The sequence below is a fragment of the Peromyscus maniculatus genome, chromosome X (assembly GCF_049852395.1).
Source record: "Peromyscus maniculatus bairdii isolate BWxNUB_F1_BW_parent chromosome X, HU_Pman_BW_mat_3.1, whole genome shotgun sequence".
Classification (NCBI taxonomy): domain Eukaryota; kingdom Metazoa; phylum Chordata; class Mammalia; order Rodentia; family Cricetidae; genus Peromyscus; species Peromyscus maniculatus.
The window spans coordinates 114,796,148-114,814,884 of NC_134875.1; the positions used below are offsets into that span (position 1 = coordinate 114,796,148).

General features: G+C 40.6%; 1 protein-coding gene across 12 annotated transcripts in view; it reads right to left on the bottom strand.

The window, feature by feature from the left end:
* Reps2 (RALBP1 associated Eps domain containing 2) overlaps nucleotides 1–18,737 on the bottom strand; it is a 251,310-nt gene that overhangs the window by 122,601 nt on the left and 109,972 nt on the right. For 8 of the 12 annotated variants that reach the window (XM_076561820.1, XM_006973224.4, XM_076561826.1 and 5 more), the window contains exons 4-5: nucleotides 17,956–18,082; nucleotides 11,632–11,729 (exon numbers count right to left, since the gene is read on the bottom strand). In XM_076561820.1, coding sequence (XP_076417935.1) covers nucleotides 11,632–11,729; nucleotides 17,956–18,082 — 225 coding nt within the window. The remainder of the gene's footprint in view (nucleotides 1–11,631; nucleotides 11,730–17,955; nucleotides 18,083–18,737) is intronic. The other 4 variants (XM_042268750.2, XM_006973223.4, XM_042268751.2 and 1 more) reach the window with 1 other exon arrangement.

The following is an 18,737-nucleotide window of genomic DNA, read 5'->3' on the forward strand; positions in this document are numbered from 1 at the left end:
GAATGCCTCGTTGAGGCTCTTGCCACATCAAAGATTCCTATCCCCACCTTGCAGCTCCATCCTTGCCTGGTCAACTTAAGTCCTACCTCATGCTTCACAGCTCAACCTGAGCATCACTTCTTTGGGGAAGTCTTCCCTCACTTTGTAGCCACTTTGCAGTCCTATGTTGGATTTTTCTGTTTCATGCCACTAAAACACTCCCTTATCTTTACAGTGATTCTCAGTTTTCAATTCTACATACTTAAATGAGATTGTATGACTTGAACTCATCTCCACAACTTGGCTACAAGTACCTTGAGAACAAGTTTGTAGTCCTCAATATAACACTGGAATGGTTGCTGACTCATGAAAGCTACTTACTAAGATTTCCAAATGGATGGATGTAATACCTACTGGGCAAGATTGTTGGAAAGACTGAAAGGGCCAATCACAGCATTGAGACTAAATATACAATCAATCAGTAGTCACTACTGCTGTTGGAGAAAAGCCAGGATACTCTGCTCACCTCACATCAAAAAAAAAAATACTGATGAGCCAAAGGCTAAAATAGTGTCCTTATAAAGGCAGCTTACATGTTAACAGCCTAGTCTATAACTAAGACCAAAGAGTCCTGGAGAGTAAATCAGAAACAAACACCACTCTTAGTTCTACTTTTACAAAGTGTTGTCTAAGATCCTGTATTAAGGCAGGTGTTTTCAGCTAAATCTAAAACACCAACTCAAAGAAGATTCTGTCTATCAGATCAATGTGCACCCTAACTATACCTCAGAAAGTTCTGGCTACAATAAGCCTTCTTCATTCAGTGCAATGCCTCACACCTTGTGTGAGAGCACTAATGCCAGAAATAGAATGCATTCATTTACATTTATTTGTAGTCTAACTACCCAGTTGTAATGCCATTAAATCTATGGCTATTTATCACCATTCTCTCAATACCCACTACCTCTAAATATAAATGCTTTCAGGCCTTAAGGCAACACTCTGACCTGTTATGATAATTGCTGAATTAATATCTTATTCCTACAAATATCCTTCACCTTCTCTCCCAGATATGTACTTCCCTGGAGTTTTTATTCAGTAAACCAATATTTCTTCAGTATTAGCATTGTAGAATTAAAAAAATTGCTTTTTATTTTAGAGGTAACTACCAGCAAAGAAACAAAGCAAATAGCCTTTCTAATTTTCAGGAAGTATGGCCACATAGTGAGCACTTACTGAGGAATACAATCAGTGATTTTTAAAAAAGCTTTCACCTGAGAAAAAATAAACTTGAGTATCACTTGAAGTAAAATATTTCTTTCCCCAAGAATAATAGCTAGAAGAATAGAAAAAGAACTATAAACAAGCAAAGGCAACTAGAAGACAGGAGGCTTGATACTACAAAAAACTGGTCCTACTTGTGGTCATAGTGCCATTCAACTATGTATGGGTTTTACAGTGACAATGCTGTGGAATAATCCATCTGCACACTGTGAATATGTATTATTTTCATTGGTTAATAAAAAGCTGACAGGCCAGTAGCCAGGGAGGAAAACCAAACTGAGAATGATGGGAAGGAGGGCAGAATCAGAGAGTTGCCAGCCAGCTTCCCAGGAAGCAAGACATGCTAGAGGACAGGTAAAGCCATGAGCCACATAGCAATACATAGATTAATAGAAATGGGGTAATTTAAATGTGAGAGTTAGCTAGTAACAAGCCTGGGCTATTGACTGAGCATTTAGAAATAATACTAAGTCTGTGTGGTAATTTGGAAGCAGCTACCAGGATGAGGAGTGGGCGGTCAGGACAGGAAAACTACTGCCTACAAGACACAGTGGGGTAAAATACTCATTAGACAGTCTACATAAACCTTTTTATTCATTAGGAAATGGTATAAAAATCCAGATAGGGTTTGAAGTAAAATGGAGAAAGGATCTGGTAAACATTATCTCAAGTCAAGAATGGGTATATATATAAAACTATAAAAAGAATCAAGACACTTCTACCTCTTTACAAAATAAACAAAACAGAGAGGCTACACCTACTATCTCTAAGAACAAATGACCTTTTACCTAATCTATACCCATAAACTAAATGTGGTGATTTGAATAAGCATGTCCCCTTGTTCACAGATCTAAATACTTGGTCCCCAGAGAGTGGCACTATTTGAAAGGATTAGAACATCTGCCTTGTTGGAGGAAGTATGTCACCAGGGGTGGGCTCTGAGGTTTCAAAAAGCCCATTCCAAGTCCAGTCTGGCCTTCCTGCTGGCTGTGGATCCTGATATTCTCAGCTACTTCTCCAGCACATGTCTGCCTGTGTGCCACCATGCTTCCCATGGACTAAACCTCGATTAAATACTTTATAAGAGTTGCCATAGTCATGGTGTCTCTGTACAGCAATAAAACACTGACTAAGACACTAAGTGATTCAACTTTATTGTCATAATCATATAAACAAGAGATTCTCATTGCCCACAGACCTGATGTTCTATGGAGCAGAAAAGAAGCTTGGGGCCCTAACCTCCTTCAAATACCTCAAGTGCCCACAATCTATATTTGAACACATAAGGAGCAGTTTTCCACACACCTTGTAGAATCTCGTGGGTCTAAAGTGTCAGTTTATGGTTTCAGGCTTAAGAATGTCAAATCAGTACAAAGTCATAAATAGATTAGACATAATTTTAAAAAGGCCTAGGATAAGAAGAAGCAATCCACAGTAAAGCACACATAGGGAAGAACTTCATAACTTTAAAATATTCCAATTCACTGATATATATGCTAATTAATATACAAAGGTTAGCATTTTTCACACAGGAGGATGACAAAGGTCTATAAGTTTGTTAACATGTTATATTTACAAAGGTACCAAAAAAGATATATTTTCTACATTATGTCAAATGTGTTAATTGGTATAGCTTACAATCTGAAAATTTCTATAAAAATTACCAAAGTGTAGACATTTTCACTAAAGAGATCTATACCTAGGAATTGAACCCATACAACTGCAAACAATGCTATGCTTGCAAGAGCTAGATGTCAGCAAGAAGGGGCTGATTAAATGGCTTATAGAAAATGCATACAACGAAGTCCCAAGAGTTGTGTAAGAAAAACACAAAAAGACAGAGTCTTTGCGTATTGCCACAGAATGTCAGTAAGGTTACTGCTAAAGAAAAATGCTGATGTATAATAGGTTACTTACCACATGGCTGAACTACAAACTTGGATTATACTATATATAATTATATATGTATTTAAATTGAGTCATATATAATAAGTATTTTGTATACAGTTATACAAAAGACATGTGTCATAGTTGTTTCTGTGATGGGTGCTTAGAAGGTAGGAGTGAGAGGGTCACTTTTTACTCAGCATCCTTTTCAATATTTGACTTTGTAAAAATGTTTAGGCTCCAAGGAATAAGCATCTTAAGAGCTCACAACACACAGCCACAAAATAACATCTGCAGTGTACTGCTCACTGTGTAATATGAAACAACCCAAACTGCAGACTTCCCTCCCCATGGCCCTGTTAGCAGTAAACTAATCATGGAGTGTGGGGCGTTTACCCACCAACCCCACAGCTCCCCAGAGTTTTCTTGAGTGCGAGCAGCAGGAAATATTAGATAGAAGGATTTATAGCGGAGAATCTTGTGGAGATAAACAGATAGAAAATACAGGACAGCCTCGAGAGGGCCTGGAACCTATTCCAACGGGCCCAGACTGTCTCTGGCCCAGGGTTTTTATAGAGACGCCAAGGGGAGGAGCAAAAGACCTCCTCCCCCAGCACAGCCAAGTGCAGACCATCTCAGACACCTGCACTCAGGCCCGTGGTCCTGATCATCCTCTATTCGGACCTGCTGGGTAAAGCCACGAGGAACCCCAGAACGGGCTCCCACAATGGAGTAAGTAGTTCATTTGTCCCCACGTAAGTTTAACTTCAGTCATTCATAAGCAAGCACATCATCCTGACTTAATGGAAAGTACAAGAGAACACAAGAGGGCTGGAGAGATGGCTCAGGGGTTAAGAGCACCAGCTGCCTTTCCTGAGGTCCTGAGTTCGAATCCCAGCAACCATATGGTGGCTCATAACCATCTATAATGAGATCTGGTGCCCTCTTCTGGCCTGCAGACATACAAGGAGGTAGAATACTGTATACATAATAAAAAAATTTAAAAAAAAAAAAAAAAAGAGAACACAAGAACTAAATGTAGAGATAACACTATGCTGAAGTAGCCACTGGGGCTCTTCAATAGTCAGGACGAGTGTTCTTAGACAAGGGGGAGGGGGAAGATTCAAAAGAAAGGTCTAAGTCAACATGTGTGGGCCATGGACACACACACACACACACACACACACACACACATACACACGGGGGGGGGGGGGGGGAACCTAATGATGCCTCAAAATGAGTTCCTGAAGCCCTGGGTGAGCTCTGGTGGTCCTAAGCTGCCTTGCAGGCCACTTCCAAAGCTAACCGGTGGCCGAGACAGTGCTTAGCTTGTCGTCTTGATGTGGAGACTTGCTGTGCTCTTTTTCCCGGCTCAGAGCACCAGCTCTCATGAGGCCACTGTAATCACTCTGGCTGGCCCTGTCCTAATCTTTCAGCTGTTGTCTACACTCTGCTCTACTTATTTCGCCAGAATCCTGATCCAATCCACCCACAAATAACTTTCATAGCACACAAGAAAAGAAAACACAATTATCTCAGTGCCACGTTGGCCTCCCCAAAAGACTATTTCTTTTTGTTCCCATCAAAAGTATTACAGGAACAATTTACCTGTGGCACAAGCAATTGTCTCCTGACCTACGCCAACAACGTTCTAACAGAGATTCATGAGTGTTTCTTTCTTTTATCATCCTTACATGTTTGCTTTTTCTCGTGAGAACTATTCCACAAGGGCTCAAGGACTAGGGAGAATTTGTTTCTGGCCCTGAGTATCTAAAGTGAACTCTCAGGGTGTTGGGGAGAAACATGGTTAAAAAAAAAAATTGAGACTGGGTGGGAAACAAATACACAGCTACATGTAATAAATGCTTGTCAGTTCACAAATTTACATGAGCATGCTGCTAAAATTTGCTTCTGTACCAGTTTGACACAAAATTTGCAACAAAAATAATAGCTTCAAAACCCAATGCAATGGCAGGCTTCTAAAGGACTCCAAGTTCTGTTGCCATCATTTAGCTAAGAAGAATGGTGATCAGAATGTGCTCCACGGCACTGTTACGCTCATCCCTCCAGAAAAAGACACTGTACAGCAAGCCTGGGTAGGGTTTCAAAAGTGGGGGTGGGGGAGTTCAAATAGAAGATCATTGTGTTTTCATCAGATGTAGTTCAAAGGAAATTTCAATTGCCAAACCAGCATCCCTAAAGTTGGGTTTAAAAAAATAAAATGCGAGAGGGGTATTATGAATGAATGAATGAATGAATTCAAGTGCACATGTACACACACACACACATACACACACACACACACACACGCACACACACATTCTATTTGTTTGAGTCTGCATAAAATGTTCTGGGAACATTATGAAAAAAATTCTAGTTGCCTTGAAGATGGAAATACATAATGATCAGATTCCCATTCGTCTGATTAAGTTTCACTAATAAATACACAATTGAGCAATAAACTGGTTTTTTTAAGTATGGAAAACTGCAAGCATCACATATACATGAGCACAGTAGGAAAACTCTCATACTTCCTGCTGTTCTGGAGGGAGAAAGCAGAGATGAATTCAGACAAAGGAGGCAAAAGTAGAGATAAAGAGTCAAGTTTCCACTAGAGAATGCTGACCACCTGAGAAAAGACCAGTGTGGCGAGTGTGAAGCAGTGAGCTGTTGTGGCCGAACAGGAAAGCAGAGACCAAACGGCATGAGAGCCCAGGAGCCATGTTCAAGAATGTGCCCTGGAGGAGGTGGGAATGGGGGTGGGCTGGGGGAAGGGGAGGGGGGAAGGAGGGGGGAGAACAAGGGAATCCATGGCTGATATGTAGAACTGAATGGTATTGTAAAATAAAAGGAAAAAAAAAGAACAAGGAGCAGAGTGACAAATTCAAAGTCAGTGCAGGATGAGCAGCTAGGGGAGAAATAACTACATTTATTTTTAACTGAACTTAAAAACATAAAATTTGTACATAATAATGAGTGCTATGTGGTGTTTCAGCACATGGACACACTGTATAATATTTAAATCTCTTGCCTGTTAGTGTTTTTAAAATCTCTTTTGTTGCCAAGCATGGCATCAGTGCCTTTAATCTCAATACCCAGGAGACAGGGGCAAGCAGATCACTGAGTCCTTGGCCAGCCTGGCCTATATAGCAAATTCCAGCCCAGCTATGGCAAGAGCCTGTCTTGATTAAAAAAAAAAAATCCACTTTTGTCTGCAAGAGGATGTCAGCTAGAAGAAGGCAGATTATGGGTTAATATCACAGATTCAGTGACAGGAGATAATTGCCTGAAATGAGAAGTAAGGCAGAACACAAGAGTCTGGCATATAAAATGGTCAGGACTTGGTAACTGAATGGGCATAAGGGATGAAGGAAGAGTCAAAGATAATGACCGACTTTCTGGTTCATGGTAATGGGTTATGGACCCAGGAGAGCTGGTACTGTGATAAAGAACCATCAATTCCAAGTGACAGTGAGTCATCAAAGTAAGACGGTCTGGCAGATAGAGACACATCCCCACCAGATTCTATGAGCTAAAGAACAACAGCGTGAGAAATGATTTCAAGGACCACTGCATTAGGGGCAGGCAGAAGGAAGACTGCAAAGAAATTTCAGCAAAAGTAGCCACAGAACCAGGAGGGTAGGGTATCATGCACACCGATAATGAGAACATTCCAAGAAGAGCAGTGACAAAAAACAGCCAAGAAATTCAGTAAGATGAGGACTTGACCCAACATAGCTTCCAACAATCCTGGTGAGACACAGACTGCAGAGACAAGTGGGAGCAGAAGGCATAGCTGTAGATGCTATGCGGGCAGAATCAGACTATATGCAAGATGTCCAGAATAGCTTAGGAAACATGAAAGCCACAGATGGCCTCTGAAGACCTGATAACAGGTAAAACAGAAAAGAAGACTTTCAATTTCTTTGAAAACTACCATCAATCATCCACCAAAATAGGTGTCTGAAATTTTAATGAGGAAAAAAAATCTATTATTTAAACAAAAAATATTAAGGAAAAATATTGACCATTCCAAATTTTGGAACCTTAATTTGACATCAACACCTCCAAAATGCCAAGCTCATGGGCTACAATAGCACTGGCCATGGGCCCTAAGGGCCTCCCCTAGGATCCAGAATTCATGTCCCTTCTAATTTTTCCATGGCGGTGGCAGGGATTTGGAGTCAGGGTCTCATGATGGAGTTCAGGTGTGCTGGCTAAGGCTGGGATACTCCAGAACTGCCAATCTTCCTGCTGTCCGCTCCTGTTCCCAGTTTAGGAAGTGCTGTGGACTCGAGCACCGGTTCTTACTATGCTAGTCTGGCATTTTCTCCACTGGGCTACAGCTTCAACACCCCCACTGCAATTAAGCAGGAAAGAAAGGTCTGAATAGAAGGCCACAAATGAAGCTAGAACAAAGAGAATAGACTGCCATCAGCACAGGAGCATGGCACCATGAGGGGAATTAGTCACTCCAACAAGCATAGCACTTAAATATTAATCCCCCACCACCAAGAACCTTCACTTCCAATCCCCTAATCTCCATGACTAATTCAAATTGGCATTTTGCTTTCTGTAACATGGAGTCCAGCCAAAGCAAGCTGACAGGCATAAGAAGGAAACCTCGGAGCTGAAGAAAGGAAAATACAGCAACCACGAAGAGCACAGACTGCCATCCTGGGCAAGAAAGGCCCCTTGCTGTCATCCTGAACAGAAGGCCATGCTTCAAACAGGTGCTAGGAGAACAAACATTAAGAGAATCAGACTGGCACACTGCTGGGGTAGATTGCTAAGTCCACACCAAGATGTTAATGCAACAAAAAAGAGAAAGAACTTGCTCCAGGCCATGTCAAGCTGGACCTGGGCAGAACCTGCTTTTTCCCTGTGCTTCCAATAGTCAATTCTTGCCAAACACCCATACCCAGCCTCCGCTCTTCCCAAAACTCCAAACCCATGCAAACATAGAACTCTTGTTCATCTCCTCTGGGCTGTCTCAAAAGCTCCATTCCTGATACTCAACACTGAACATACAGCACCAGATTTTTCCTCAGCACCACTTTTTGTCCAGTGCTTCCTCGCTTAAGATGACATCACCATCTTCCATCCAGTTCCTAGGCCAGTAGCTGGAGGAATGTGTCCAGTGTTTGAATTCTAGTCCATTCCATTTCCAGCTGTGATCTTGGGAAAACTCAATAAAGTATATACATCTCAGGCTTTGTCATCTAAAATGGAGGTTATAGTGTTACCCCCCAAGGCAGTTGTGAGTACTGAGTTAATATGCACAAGACACGAAGTACAAGAATGTTTTTGTACATGTAGCTCTGTCTGCTTTCTTACCTGATCCCCATCCTTACCTCCTTACCTGGCTAACATCTCCATCTCTTCACACTTCAAATGTTATGTTACTCTCCAAAGAAGCCTTAATTGACTAACCTCTAAAGTACAGCATAATTTTCACTCACATCATATACTATACCCATATGTTGACTTTGGGATGGCTTGGTTAATAGTCATCTCATAAAATAGTCTGAAAGTTCCATGAGGGTGGGACCTAGTCATGGCATATCTCATTTAACATAGTATCTGGTACTTTACAGGTATTCATTCACTAAGGATTTGTCAAGTGAAGGGTTCAAGAAGCATGCTTCTCAGCAGAAGAAAATCACAGGACACCAATACAAGTGAGAGTTCATGGCCTTGCTTCCAGGGAGCATGGTAGAAAGGGTCCCATAAGCCTCATCCTACCCCTCAGAAGTCAAAGATTCACTGCTAATTTGACCAGTGTTTCTACCCACTCAAGATTTCATCTCTACAGAAACAGAACATACTCTGCAGGAACCTGCAGTCCACACCTTAGAGAGCTTTGAGAGGAATCTCTTCAATCCCTCCCCTAATGCAAACATGCCTCCCAAATTTGTGTGATTCTAGTGTTTAAAGGCACATATTTTTATACCATGGGATCTCTAAAACACAGCCAAGTACTACATCTGGGGCTCAGCTGAAGAAACAACCTTCCTTTCAATTTGAGGGTAAAACTGATCTGTGCTGACCGTAAAAGAGAATGTCTTTTTCTTTTCTTTTCTTTTCTTTTTTTGAGTTAGAGTCTTGAGTTGTAGAAATTGACCTTGAACTCACTATGTATGCAAAAATGACCTTGGACTCTTGACACTCCTGCCAGGTATGCTCCACAAATAACAGACTTTCAAGAATAGTTTTGGGATGAGTATGTAGTGGAGTAGTAGAGTCCTTGCCTGACATGGGCAAGGCCATGGAGTCCATCCCCAAGCACCAAATATGCACTCAAATACACACACACACATACACACACACACACACACACGAGGGAGGGTTATAATATCTAATGTTCATGATACGATCTAGCCTTCTTGTAATATGGGACTCTAATGTTGAACTAAGTGTTTAATATGCAGACTCTGACAATGAACTTTACTAGACTCAAATTCAGGTTCTGCCACATACTAAGTATGAATGAAATCTTAGACTTGCTACTTGACCTCAGTAGTGCCTAGAGCCATCCATCTATACTAATAGAGACAGCAGTGCCTAGAGCTTATGGTTATAGAAAATATTACATATGGTTTAATTACCATCTTTTAGAGAGTTCTTTGTAAACAGAGCACTGCTTTAAGATCAAGTTATGTGTCATGTCTAACAAAAGGCATCCACTGAATGAACTGCAGGATCTTCTTCAGACTGTTTATTCTCTTCCAAACTAGCAGCCCACTTCTTTGTTGGAGTGTCTGAGTCCAATCTTCTATTTTGAGTAGATCTGCCTGTGCAGAAATGGTCCTTCTTCCTGAGTTCCACAATTGAAATGTTATACAAACCCCCACCCACTTCCTTTTGTCTTTCATGTTAAAGAATAAACCTAACTTTTTGATAGTTTCTCTCATGTACATGTACACACACACACACACACACACACACACACACACACGCCTGTCTTTATTTTTATTTTTATTTTTTTGGTTTTTCAAGACAGGGTTTCTCTCTGTAGTTTTGGTGCCTGTCCTTGATCTCACTCTGTAGACCAGGCTGGCCTTGAACTCACAGAGATCGACCTGGCTCTGCCTCCCGTGTACTGGGATTAGAGGCATGTGCCACCACTACCCGGCCTGTCTTTAGTAATATACTTTCCCGACAAAGGAACTTAGAGATACTATACAAGACAAGAGCTATGGACAGAGGAAAAAATCAGAGCTCTTTATCCAAAGGAAAACACTGGAGAATTAAAAGCTGAAACTATCTAAGCTATGGTGTGACCAGAAGACACTGAATATCATTATACCTGTGCCATAATATTTTGTATCTATTACATGCAAAAAGTAGTAGTTGCTTATAGTTACAAACCAATTGCTATCCATATGGCATTGTCTGGGGCACCAAGAGAATACAGAACAAGTGCAGCCTTCCAAACGCTTACCACATAATTGGAGACACAGCAAATGGAAAACAGTTAATTAGGCATTAAACGAGTAATAATAAAGAGGAAGGCAAACACGAGACAAGCTGCTCTAGGAAATGTGAAGGCCTCCTGAAAAAGGTGCTCTGTGATTAAGTAGATGAAGGGGTGGGGATGCTTTAGACACACTGAAGATCAAGAGCCAACCTCTGCTTTATTCTAGAGACTGAAAGGAGATAGAAACAGGGAAGATTTAAGAAAATATACAAGCAAAAGAGAGAAGTGTAATGTTTGAATGATGGGGTATTTTTATATCTTTCTCAGAACAAAATAGAGAGTGATCAAAAAGCCATGCTCCTCAATAAAAGACAATGAAATACATCTCTCAGGAAAGCAGAAGGATGGATGACTTAGGAAGAAAAAGACATTCAGTATGTAAGGATGTGGGCGGCAGGAAAGGGCCATGGAGGAGATACAAAGTACGGTGTGTGTGTGTGTGTGTGTGTGTGTGTGTGTGTGTGTGTGTGTGTGTGAAATGTTAACAGTGAAGCCAAGCATAATGACCCATGCCTGCAATCTCAGCTCTTAGAAGGTGGAGACAAAAGGATCAGCCTCAGGTACACAGGGAGTTTGACATCATTTTGGTGAGACCCTGTCTCACCCACCCAAAAAAAAAAAAAAAATGTTAAAATTAAGCCCATTACTTTGTATGCTAGCTGTAAAATAATAATTTTAAATGCCATATTTCTTCCAGGATTTTCTTTATAAGAGTTGTTTTTATTTTTAAGTATGTGTGTGCATGTGTGTCTGTATGTGGGTATATGAACATGCATGCAGGTACCTATTGAAGCCATAAGAGGGAGTTGGACTCCCGGAGCTGGAGTTACAGGTGGTTGTGTGCTACCTAATGTGGATACGAGGACAGGAACACTGGTCCTCTGCAAGAGCAGTAAATGCTCTTAACTGCTGAGCCATATCTCCATCCCTAAATGCCATATTTCTACAGTACAAATTTTCTCCAAGTTCTGTCACTGATGTAGGCCCACATCATCACTTACCCGAATAAGAGATGCCTGCCGACGAAGTGGTTTGGATACTGGAGCCTCTGATGAGGATCCTTCAGGCTGGCCAATGGGCTGCCTAGTTTCATAAGGACCTGAAAAACAAAAGAGAATGCTAGCAGGGTTTACAAATACTCTACTCCAAAATTATTATTTCACACTCAAACTGATGTAGCATGTGCTTTTCAAGGAAAAGGTAAAAAAGGAACTGGAGTGTATACTCCAAGATCTACCCGAAACTCACAAATCCTGATCCACTTGCCTCCATAATTTCACTAAACAATCTAAAGGCATCTAGCCAATATCATGATAAGACTAAAAAAACTCAAATCAGGTTAAGATTAGGAATAAAATGAGAGAGTAAAACAGTGAGAGCCTCAATGAAATTTAGAAAGAGTGAATCAATAGCTAGTAATGTGCCACATTACAAGTATTCATTTTTACTCCTGCTTCTTGTGGTATCTTAGACCATGCTCTGAAGTGGTGGGGCTCATTTTTGTGTTCCTTCGTGGTTTTGAAGGATGTGACTTTAGCCTAGAATCAATACTGGCTGTAGGTCAGAATTAAACAAAGGCCTAATTTGAATAATCAGCAGCTCTAGCCATATAAACTGCATCTAGGAAATGGTAGTACTTTGCCTGGATGGCTGGCGGGCTCTTTTGACTTTCTTCATCTTTTCTTTAGTGGGATCAAAACTGAAGCATGCTGTGCAATATTCCCATTGAAACTTCTATCACTTAAAAAGCAATGAATTCAAATAGCAGTTTCTCCTTACTACTTTCATGCTATATTCAAACCAAATTTACATTCATGTGGGGAGAGAAACGTAAAAGGGAACCATAGCCTTGGATTAAAAAACAAATGAATTAGCAAAGAAAAAACTCAACTGTGCAATCAAGTAGAAAACTCAGATATCCAGAATAGTTTTTTTCCCCTGGTTGAATGTGTACATTTCATCACTCCTAATTAAGTACAGGAACTACACTATACATTTTGGAAGGGCTGAAGAGTGCACTGCCTATTTGAGGTTGGCCTAATGCTTATATACATCATCTATACCCATTAAAAAAGTATCATTTTATATTAAATGTTTGGATGTTTCACCTGCATGTGTGTCTCTATAACATGTGTGTGCATGGTACCCACTGAGACCAGAAACTGGAGTTATGGACAGTTGTAAGCTGCAGTGTGGGTACTGGGAACTGAACCTAGGTCTGCTAGAACAACAGTTAGTACTCTAAACCAATGTGTAATCTCTCCAAACCCAAAAGGTATCATTTTTGTTTGTTTGTTTGTTTGTTTGAGACAGGGATTTTCTGTGTAGCTTTGCGCCTTTCCAGGAACTCACTCTGTAGCCCAGGTGAGCCTCGAACTCACAGAGTTCCTCCTGCCTCTGTATCCTGAATGCTGGGACTAAAAGCATGCACCACCACTGCCCAGCAAAAGGTATCATTTTAAATGAAAAACTTTCTCTACAGTCCATATTTATGAACTCTTTCGGTAGGAAAAGGGAAGAAGTTTCCTCAAATTTTTATTTTGCATTGAAGATTTTTAAAAACTGAAGTTTTCTGAAGGCTGGAGAGGTGACTTAGTGGTTAAGAGTAATGGTTCCTTTTTAAGAAGACTCAGGTTCAATTCTGTGGGAGCCCAAATTACTCAGAGTCGGAGAATCTGAGCTTCCTTTACCCAGCAGGCCTGCATAATGAGATGATTTGGTCATGGGCATGGTTACCAGGTATTTGGAAGGGTCTGCACTTGGCTGTGCAGTGTGCTTTGATCTAGCAAGGGGGAGGACTTTTGCCGCTCCCCTTGGCATATTACAAACAGCCCTTTTGAATAAAGTACTGGGCAGTAGCTGGGTATTGACCGAGGGCCCTCCCAAAGCCATCCTGTGTCTCTGTCTTCCTCCTCGTAGTCTAGGTCTTTCTAATATTTCCTCATTCCTCTCTCCTCCACCCAAGAACTCTTTGATAGGTGGGAAGAGGTCAGAGCTGGACTCCAGCAGACTCCCACACATATCCCAGCACCCACATGGTAGATCAGAACCACCTATACCTCCAGTTCCAGGAGATCCGATGCTCTCTTATGGCCTCCACCCACACTGCGTATATTTGGTGTACAGACATACATGCAGGCAAAACACTTACACACATAAACTAAAAATAAAGGTTTTTATTTTATTTTTTAATAAAAAATACATCTTCGGGATGGAGAGATGGCTCAGAGGTTAAGAGCATTGGCTGCTCTTCCAGAGGTCCTGAGTTCAATTCCCAGCAACCACATGGTGGCTCACAACCATCTGTAATGAGATCTGGTGCCCACTTCTGGTATGCAGGGATACATGCAAGCAGAACACTGTATACATAATAAATAAATCTTTTTTAAAAAGTATTCTAATTCTTTTAGATGACAAATCTAATTATAATTTATATATGCTTCCCTATTTAAATGTATCCAATTTATAATATAACCCCAAAGAAAATTAATATGAACTTTGAACAATAAATTCAACATTATTTATTATAAAAATAAATTATCTTCTTTATTGTACAGAATGCCAAAACAAGTATATAAAAATGAGTAAATGTATTACATGTTTATTATTCTCTTAATCAATAACCAAAATATTTTTAAATGATTTTACTACCTGTAAAATAAGTTACTAAGTCACAAAAACGGGAATGCTATTCTTCACTCCTTCTATTTCCAGAACACATAACAATGACCTTCCCAATATGGTAGCAATACAGTTAAATATAAGCAGCTCCAACAGAAAGGAGAAATTATCGCCCAAAATGAAACCATTTCTCATCTCTGTGGACTAACACTTTGAGGATTTAAAATATATAAATATATATACTGCTTCTTTCTGTAGCTTACTTCTAAATCAAATTGGGTAGAGAGCAGAGGTGACTGTTACGGTGCCATCTTTAGCATAGTTTGATCTTTTTCAAATAGAGAAGGTACAGCAATAGCATGTCAAGAACACCAAACTGGCTGGACATTGTGACACACACCTGTAAGCTTAGCAGGCAGAAGGCCAGACTGCTGCTCATGAGACCCTGAGAGAGAAAGACAGAGAAAGAGAGGGAGGGAGGAGGGAGGAAGGAAGGAGGGAGGGAAGGAGGGAGGGAGGGAGGGAGGAAGGGAGGGAGGCAAGCAAGCAAGCATTCATTCAGACTCACATCTATTTTACGTTTCTTCCTAGCAACTAGAACACAAAATTATAACACACTAAAATATCTAAAAGATTGCCTAGCAACGCATTTAGTGCATTTCAGAACCTACTAGGAGTAGATACAAATGTAAATACCACAAAAGAAAAATTCATAGAGAGCATGTAACCCAAGTCTTCAAAAGTAATTTTTCAAATTGTGGGCAGGCATTGTCCTCTGATATGATTTTTTAAAAATCATTCCATGTTGATGGAACCACATTAAACTCTTCATACCAACTGAACCTTACCAAAAGGTTTTAAGCACAGTAAGCTGAAGCATGGCTAGGATCCTAGTGAGTGAGCTTCGTGAGCTTTTATGAAACCCATAGACTTGGGCTTCCCGTAAGAGAGAGGGTATGTCTACCACCCAGAGGAGACCCTCCAGGGAGGAGGGTACCATGTGACCCTCAGCTCAAATCCCTCACCTACAGGGGTCTTAACATGGAGAGACAGATGTATTTCACCAGCCAGGTTTCAATGGAAACTCAGCTACACAGGAGCTTCGGAGAGACAGATTTTCCTCTCCTACTATGGGGAAAGGCTGGGCTGGCCAAGGCTGCCTGTGACTGTAAAAGTGGGTATCTCAATCAGCCATATATCTAAGGGGTGTGCTCAATTTAGCTACATGAGCAACAGCTGATAATTAGGCTAGCATCAATCTGATTTCTAGCTTGCCCCTCAACTGAATCTACACTCAGAAAAAGGGTACATTACTTATTGCTTAACTCTCTTCCTTCCCAAATAAAACCCAAAACACACAACTCAAAGGCAAACCAAAGAACCCTTCAATTCCTTTACAAGAGGTTTCATATGGAAGCAGGCACATCATCTTTCTCCAAGGAGAAGATTATTTTTTAAAACCTTAAAGATTTAATCACTTTGAAGTTCAGTATCAAAGTGGAACTATGACTGTTTTTACATACCTACCCAAAAATTCTACTCCTAAGTGTCAGAAAAACGACAACCTAAGTCACAAAAATATTCATGAACAAATATTTATGGTACCTTTATTCATAATAGCCAAACATTACACATTACCCAAATGTCCATCAACAGAAGATTAATGGTTATTAATCCATGATTATTCGTGCAATGAAACCTACTGAATAATAAAATAAAAGGAACTACCAATACAATGACATGAATTTTGACTGTTATATTGAGGGGAAGACAGCAGATACAAGTAGAATTATTCTGCATGTTTCCTTTTGCATGAAGTTCTAGAAGGAATAAAACTGATCAACAATGATAGAAATCATTACAGTGCTACCTTTCAGGGCAGGAAGTAGCTGGGAAGAGGCATCTGCAGTACGATGGGAATGTTTTTTATCTCAGGGATAGCTAAATGAGTATATCCATTTGTTAAAATTCAAAATTACTTAAAATATGTGCATCTCATCATACCTAGATTTTGCCACTTTAAAACAAGTATGAAAAGGAACGAGGCCGGGCGGTGGTGGCGCACGCCTTTAATCCCAGCACTCGGGAGGCAGAGGCAGGCGGATCTCTGTGAGTTCGAGGCCAGCCTGGGCTACCAAGTGAGTCCCAGGAAAGGCGCAAAGCTACACAGAGAAACCCTGTCTCGAAAAACCAAAAAAAAAAAAAAGAAAAGGAACGAGAGCATACAGAGCCTAGGCATCAACTCCTCGGAGTCCAGAAAAGAGGGAAACGGGCAGTCTCTTCAGTGCTGCAGGGATGACCGCCCACTTAGGATAGGATGAGAGGGTGGGGCAAGAAACAGAGGACACAAACACGGACTAGCAAAGGCAGAACTTAGTGATAGGCTGACTGAATAGACCACAAATACATTTACCTATGAACTAAGCATTAATTTCCAAGCCCAAATTAGATTTGAAATAGAAGAAACAATTCCTTCTTTTACAATGGAAACTACAAGAGGAGAATGGAGCCTTCTCAGTCCTGTGTAGTTTCAGACACCAATGAGATAGCTAATTTTCAAAATGATCTTTCTTTAACTATCCATTAGGAACACCAGCTTGCATTGCATAGAACGTAATTTCCAAATGAGTTTACACTCCTATTCCCACTGAATCCTTCTAACACCCTCATCATTGCTTTAAAAGAGAAAACTACGGTTCAGAGAAGCTCAATGGCTTGCCTAAGGTCATGCAGGGTCCTCCCGAAGCCAACCTCTGGTTCTAACCCAAAGCTCTTTTCATCACGGTCCTACCTGCTTCTCTCGGCAGAAGGACAGCCCTCTTTAGTTCAGCCTAGCATATCTTTGTATTTCTGTGACCCTCTAGAAGTCACCATCTTTTTTCAATGCAGCAAAATCCTGCAGAAACTGGGTCATTTCCACCACATCCCACAAAATGGGCAGGGGGCTAGAGGCCATTGCACTCTAGCATCCATTAGACTGGTCATATCCGAAACTAGAAGTGGGAAAGCACAGAAGGACAAGGTGCTGCAGTGGATTTATGGAGCCTCACACATTGCAGTCTGGGCAGGCAACTCTGCAAGTCATCCTGAGAAACAACTCTCATATTTTACCCCTGAAATGACCAGAAGAGCATAGATCTAAGCAAGCAGACAGCCCCATAACTGTGCATGCTGCATGATTCTCAGCAAAACGCTACCCCTAGCATTTCCCTTAGCCTTATCCTAAAACATAAAAGCTCGATATTTTCATTTCTGTCCCTGGCCTTTAAAGATTGCATCAGCTCTCTTGCTTTTGCATAGTTATATTTTAAAGAATTTTCATAAAAGCAATTATTGAGTAAATATGTTTAGTGTTCTTGCAGAAGGGAATAACAATTCTCAAAAAAAATGCAAACCCTTAGCATGCTATACTCCTTTAATGAAATTTGTGTATGAAATATTAAATCATCTAAATAGTTGTTTACAAGTCTAAAGACCAACCAGTTTCCAGGCTAAGAAACAAAGCATTGCTGAGACATGCTTAATTTCATTTTTTTTAAAAAAAAAACTTTGCTTGAGAATATAAAATGAAATTGAGCCATGTTTCTAAAGACAAGAGTAATTAAATCAGGAAATTAAGCAGCTGGTGGCACTGCTGCCTGGGAGATTAAGGAGACTCTAAGACATTGCCTGTGACAGCTGGCCCCCGGTCGGTCGCCCCTTACCTGAATGCATCTGTTCTGGGCCGCTCCGCACTTTGCTGTAGCCATGGCTCAAGGACACCCTCTGGTAATGAGGCGGGGAAGAAGGAGGGGAGGCGAGGGGTGACATCGTGGGAGACTGTGTTTCCTGCTTCAAAGAACCAGAGCAGAGTTCAGAGGCAACCACTGGAGAAAACTGGCATTCTGAGCTGCAGTTTAAGAAGCAAAATGTGACTCTACGGCTGGTGACCTGGCTGATTTAACAACCGGGTGGAAAGGTTTCCTCAAAAATGCAGCATAGCAAAAGGGTAGTATTGAGGATTCAAAATCATTAGTGCTGTGCTACCTAAATTACTAATACCAGCCTGAAATGCTTTTGGTTAGTCCAATAATATTTTCCTTTGAGAAATGAAAGGCACTGATCACATAAGAGAATATTTATAGCCCTCAAATGTGGATATATTCTGTTTTCATTCAATTAATGAATTAATGAGTCTTCCCTTTTAAGACTCCTATTTATTGAATTTATATTCACCAAGTATAAATCCAGAATATGCGATAAAATGTATATTTTCAATGTTTAATAGTGGGTATTCTTGGAGCTTACTATACAAAATTAAATGTTGGGGAAGTTGTTTGTTTCATATGCAAAGACTTCAGAGCATAGCCATCCCATCTAGTATACTACAAAATACTAAGATGAAGTCTTCATAGGTACAACTCTGAACCTGATACAGGACTCTAGGCCAAATAACAGCCTGAGCTTGCTACTGCCTTTTGTCCTTTTTTTCACTACCAAATAGACT